The sequence below is a fragment of the Carlito syrichta genome, unplaced genomic scaffold (assembly GCF_000164805.1).
Source record: "Carlito syrichta isolate Samal-C Ts95f unplaced genomic scaffold, Tarsius_syrichta-2.0.1 Scaffold315705, whole genome shotgun sequence".
NCBI lineage: Eukaryota > Metazoa > Chordata > Mammalia > Primates > Tarsiidae > Carlito > Carlito syrichta.
The window spans coordinates 1,270,622-1,276,621 of record NW_007259801.1 but is presented as its reverse complement, the minus strand read 5'-3'; the positions used below and the strand labels follow the sequence as shown (position 1 = coordinate 1,276,621).

General features: G+C 46.8%; 1 protein-coding gene across 1 annotated transcript in view; it reads left to right on the top strand.

Moving 5' to 3' along the window:
* Positions 1-6,000, top strand: part of DENND3 (DENN domain containing 3) — a 79,091-nt gene that overhangs the window by 19,770 nt on the left and 53,321 nt on the right. The window contains exon 5 of the mRNA XM_008073163.2: positions 897-1,008. Within this exon, the coding sequence (XP_008071354.1) occupies positions 897-1,008 (112 nt within the window). The remainder of the gene's footprint in view (positions 1-896; positions 1,009-6,000) is intronic.

The window sequence follows — 6,000 nt, the reverse complement described above, 5'->3', positions numbered from 1 at the left end:
ATCGCCGGAGCCCAGCAGGTCGAGGCTGCGGTGGCCGGAAGCGGCCACTGCACTCCAGTCTGGGTGACAGAGTGAGACTTCCACTCAAAAAAAAAAAGATACATAGCATTTCCACCTCCCAGAGTTTCCTCATAGCCCTCTAGAGTTCATGTTTCTCATTTCTGCCCCAGGCAACCAGTTATCCAATATGTTTATGGCACTTTTTTTTTTTCAATCAGGGTCTCCCTCTGTTGCCCAGGCCAAGTGCAGTGGCATGATCATGGCTCACTGCAGCCTCAACCTCCTGGGTATAGGCAATCCTTCTGCTTCAGCCCCCTGAGTGAGTCCATGCCCCCACTTCCAGCTAATTTTTTGTAGAGATGAGATCTAACTACGTTGCCCAGGCTGGTCTCAAACTCCTGGGATCAAGTGATTCTCTTGACTCAGTCTTCCACAGGGCTGGGATTTCAGTAAGCCACTGCGCCTGCCTTCGTATATGGTACTTTAAAAGTCATAATGCATTTTGGAAACAAGTTTTCTCAAGAATTTTATTTCCAGGTGTGGTGTCTTTTTTTTCTTTCTTCAATTCTTGACTGAAGTATAGCACACATATAGAAAAATGTAAATTGCAGTGATTCCACAAATTGGAGGCAGTCATGTAGCCAGCACTCAGATCAGGAAACAGAACACAACCAGGCCTCACTCAAAAAATAAACCTCCCCTGTGTTCCTTCCCAGTCCCTCGATCCTGCCACTCTAGAGAGCCACTGTGTGGTAGTCCAACACCTAGATTAATCATCAGTCCTGGGATTGCTGACGTGGACCCTTAAGGAGATTTTAGCTTGTTTAGAAATGCTAAGGATGACCATTGGGTTCTCGTCGTTATTTTGTAACTTGAAATTTGTTTTTTAATTTCAGTTTATTGACTCATCTGAAGCTCTGTAAAGACTTTGAAGTTGACAATCCTATAAAAGACTTTGCTGCGAAACTATCTTTAATACCCAGTCCACCGCCTGGACCGCTCCATCTGGTAAAGTTAAATCTGGAATTATGTTTTTTCTTTGCAAATCTTTGCAAATGGTAGAAGTAATATGTTGAAGATGGGGTAAATGGTTTAAACTAGTCCTTAAGATTTAACTGTGTTTAAATTATGCTCCTCAAGGAAGAAGCTTTTTTTTTTTTTTGAGTTGGACTCTCTGTCACCCAGGCTAGAGAGTGGCATGCCCACGGCCACTGCAGCCTTCACCTGCTAGGCTCAGGTGATCCTTCCACCTCAGCCTTTCAAGTAGCTGGGACCACAGGTGTGCGCTCCCATGCCCAGCTAATTTTTTGATTTATTGTAGAGATGAGGTCTTGCCAAGTTGCCCAGGCTGGTCTCAAACCCATGGGCTTAGGCAATCCTTCCAAAGTGCTGGGATTATAGGCATGAGCCATCACACCTGGCCAGAAGCATTTTATAAACTATTTCTGTTTTTTTTCTTTTTTTGAGTCAGGGTCACTCTGTTGCCCAGGCTAGAGTGCAGTGTCATGATCACCGCTCACTGCAGCCTCCACCTCCTGGGCTCAGGTGATCCTTCTGCTTCAGTCTCCCAAGTAGCTGGGACTACAGGTGCATGCCACCATGCCTGGCTAATTTTTTTTATTGTAGAAATGAGGTTTCACTATGTTGCCCAGGCTGGTCTTTAATGCCTAGGCTCAAGTGATCCCCCTGTCTTGGCTTCCAAAAGTGCTGGAATTACAGGTGTGTGTCACCACACCTAGCCTATACACTATTTCTAAAGGTGAAAACTTAAATATTTAGGTTTGAGTTTTGCTGAGTGTCTTGTGATAAACAGAGCTAGTAATACATAGTGAGTGCTTTAGTGGTTAACGTGTTAGTTCATTTTTTGCTGTGCAGAAACTACATAGAAACCCCAATCCTTCAGTCTAAGAATGTATCTAAATTACAGATTTTCCTTTTGTTTGTCTTGACTATTGGGTGTTGTATTTAATTTGTTAGTGTTATCTCCTGTACAGATATATGATTAACAAAAAGTAACTGGCTTTATATTTTTTGTTATTCTGACATATGGCACTGTAGTATTTAATTAATAGACAAACATTTCCCAGTCTGGGTTCTGTTTTGAGAGATGTTGGCTATTTCATGACAGGGTTTCAGGGGTTATGTAAAATTGGAGAGGTGGCAGATTGCCTTTTCCTTCTGTTGAGAAACATGTCCAATTTCTTAGCTGTGTGAAGAAACCTGTTTGACTCAGCACTTTCTAAACTGACTTAGCCATATATTGGATACTTCTTCTTCTTTTTTTTTTTTTTTGACTCTCGCTTTCACTTTGTCCCCCAGGCTGGAGTGCAGTCGCCCACTCATGGTCACCCACAGCCTTGACCTGCTGGGTTTAGGTGATCCTTCCACCTCAGACTTCCCAACAGCTACTAGAACCACAAGTGCACGCCACCATGCCTAGCTAATTTTTTAAAAAATTTATTGTAGAGATGAGGTCTCACCAAGCAGCCCAGGCTGGTCTCAAACCCCTGGTCTCAGGCAGTCTTTTCGCCTTGGCCTCCCAAAGTGTTGGGATTATAGGCATGAGCCACCATGCCCAGCTTTTTTTTTTTTTTTTTTAGACAGATACCTGGCAAGCATCTTCAAATGTTTAGTAAATGTTCAAATGTTTCACTGTGTTAGTTCTCTGGAAGATTATACACATAAATGTTGGTCCTCTACATTTTAAAAATTATGAACAATTGAAAAGTAAGGCTAGGTGCAGTAGCTCATGCCAGTAATCCCAGCATTTTGGGAGTCCAAGGTGGAAGGATCACTTGGGGCCAGGAGTTTTAGACCAGCCTGGGCAGCATAGTGAGAACTTGTCTCTCAAAATCTTTAAAAAGAAATTAGCCAGGTATGGTGTTGCACGCCTGTAGTCTTGACTACTTGGGAGACTGGAGTGGGAGGATTGCTTGAGCCCAGGAGTTTGCGGTCACAGTGAGCCAGGCTAATTTTTTTGTTTTTTGTAGAGACGAGGTCGTGCTATGTTGCCCTGGCTGGTCTGGAACTCCTGGGCTCAAGCAGTCCTCCCGCTTTGACTTCCCAAAGTTCTGGGATTACAGGCATGAGCCACTGTGCCCGGCCAAATGTGTCTTTTAAATATTACTCCACCCCCAGCAAAAAATCCTGCCAATGCAGTCTAGTCCATATACAGAGCAGGCTACCTGGCTACCTCAGTGCTACTCCTGGAAACCTTCATAGGGAATATTTCTCGGAATCTCACCTTTATTACACGACTCACGGGTGCTTTGTTGTCGACGATGTGTGCAGTGAGATCAGCAGAGTAGATGTCCTCGCTGACATATGTGTTCACTGAGGACTGCGAGGGCAGTGAACAGAACCGATTATGACTTTAGGACAGTTTCAGACTCAGCTGTGATCGACTGCCCTTGACTGTTGATATTAGTGATGCATTCATAGAACTGCAGCAGTTTTCTGGATCTGAGTCCTGGCTGATCACTGACATTGGGCTCCTCCCTCACCATGGCCCCAGTGAGGACTTCCAGGGACTCTGCAGGCCGGCCTCAGCCTCACATTCCATCGTCACTCAAGCCTGGCCGGCCCTACTTCAACCCTCAATTACAGTTTCCTTGCTGCTACGTCCTGCTGGGCCACCAGTTTCTCCCACCCATGTGACTGGTCGGCCACCTCAGTTCATTCTTTGATTCATCCTCTGCTTAAAACCCCACTGTGGCTTCCCACTGTCTGCCTTACTCAGTCCTGTGGCCTGGACCCTTCCTTGCCATTCAGTTCTGTTCCATGTCCCCTTTACTTGCTGGCCTCCAGCCTTGCTGGACTCCCTCCAGCCCCTGAAGTTGCTGCCACGGGGCCCTTGCACTTGCTGTTCCTCCAAACACTGTTCCCTCCATATTCTTGCAGCCGGCTCCTGCTCATCTCACAGGTCACGCACAGTTGTTGGGTCTTCAGAATGGCCTCTCTGAGCAATTCCCCTCACTCCTGTTTCTCTTACGGTTCCTAATTCTTCTGCTCCAGGGTACAGCTCAGCCTGTAACTAGGGCTTCTCTGAGTGTGTGTGTTTTTTGTCTGTGTTCTCCAAACGACTTGGAGCTGCATGAGGACAGAGGCCATGCCCAGCACTGTGTGTCTAGGGCTTACCGCAAGGCCCACAGAAGTGGTTCCCAGATGGCCATGCAGCCAGCGAATGAAGGGACCTATCATGCTCTATCATAGTCAGCGAATGTTTGCTGATCGATGTTGTGGACCTCACACGTTTATCTCAGTGGCTTACTTAGTTTGGATCAGGCTTTCGGTTCTCCCTGAGCAAGTCTAATTAGCTGTTGGTTTGGGATCTCACTCTGTCGCTCAGGCTGGAGTACATGGGCACAATTACGGCCCATCGCAGCCTTGACCTCCTGAGCTCAGGCGAGCCTCCTGAGTGACTGGGAATACAGGCGTGTGCCACCATGCCCAGCTAATTTTTTTGGATTTTTTGTAGAGACGAGGTCTCGCTATGTTGTCCAGGCTTGACTTGAACTCCTGAGCTCCAGTGATCTTCCTGCCTCAGGTTCCAAAAGTGTTGGGATTACAGGTGTGAGCCACCTGCCCCAAACTGCCTTATTTTTAATGTGTCATGCTTCTGCAGACAAGTTGGTAACAAGAAAGCAAGATGCCCCAGGTAGAGTAAATCCTCACTTATTGTCCTCAGCAGTTTTTTGGAAACTGTGACTTTAAATGAAACAACAGCTACCAAAACCATTTTGAAATTTTATCATAGGCTAATTGATACAAATAAGCATTAATTTTCTGGTCATAAAAACATCACTAAAATTAGCCCAATGAAGGCCCAAACAATGCAGTGTGTGTGTGTGTGTGTGTGTGTGTGTGTGTGTGTGTGTGTGTGTGTAAATATTTTATTTTATTTTTTAGAGATGAGGTCTCACTATGTTGCCCAGGCTGGTTTCAAACTCCTAGGCTCAAGTGATCCTCCTGCCTCGGCCTCCCAGAGTGCTGGAATTATAGACTTGAGTCACCGCGCCCGGCCCCATTACATCTAATATTAAACACTAAAGTACATGTGAACCATCCATGCATCCAAGAAAGATTCATAAAGGCAAGTCAGATCATTATTTACCCACTTATTTCCATTCGGGGTTGAGGGTAGCTGGAGCCCACCCTGGCATCTCAGGTGCAAGGTGGGAGCCACTCTGGCTGGGATACCATCCCATCGCAGGTTGCACCCTTGCATATCTGCGCTTATTCCTGCTAGACCATGGGGACACACCCACTCCCCTAATATGCACAGCTTTGGGATGTGGGACGAAACCGGAGGACCCAGAGAAAACCTATGCAGATGCGGGGAGCCTGTGCACAGGCCACACAGACAGCGGCCTCAGCTGGGAAGTGAATTTTTTTTCCTCATCAATATTACGAGACTCCATTATTTGAGGATCTGCTGTGTTTTAGGAAGCACTTGCTGGTGTCCTCCCTACCTAGAAATCACAGTCCTTTCCTGCCTCTGGTTTTGCACATGAAGGAATACTCAGAATAGTGACTCACATGACTGAGAAAGTGGGCGGGCCGAGCATTGTTTCATGGCCTTTGCTCCTGACCCAGGACCCGCTTCTCTTGATTTCTCCTTCTATGCCCCCTTGATGGGGCCTCCCTGAATGTCGGAGTCAATGGCTGCTTTCCTTTCTGCCTCTCCAGTGCTTTGCTCACATGCAGATCACTCTCTTCTGCTTATTTAACAGGGCTTCAGAGGCCTAGGAAAGGCACCCAGCCCCATGCGGGCCCCCAGGGGTGGGTACTCACTGCTCGCAACCACCTCCTTGACAAGCTTGAAAGCCCCTCAGTGGACTGACCCGGATCTTTCTCCCTCTGATTTCTTCCACTGCGTCCAACCATGTCCTTCAGCACTTTAACAACAGCAACAAAAGGATATTTGAGTCGGGGTCTGGCTCTGTCACCCAGGCTGGAGTACAGTGGCAGGATCACAGCTCACCATAGCCTCCACCTTCT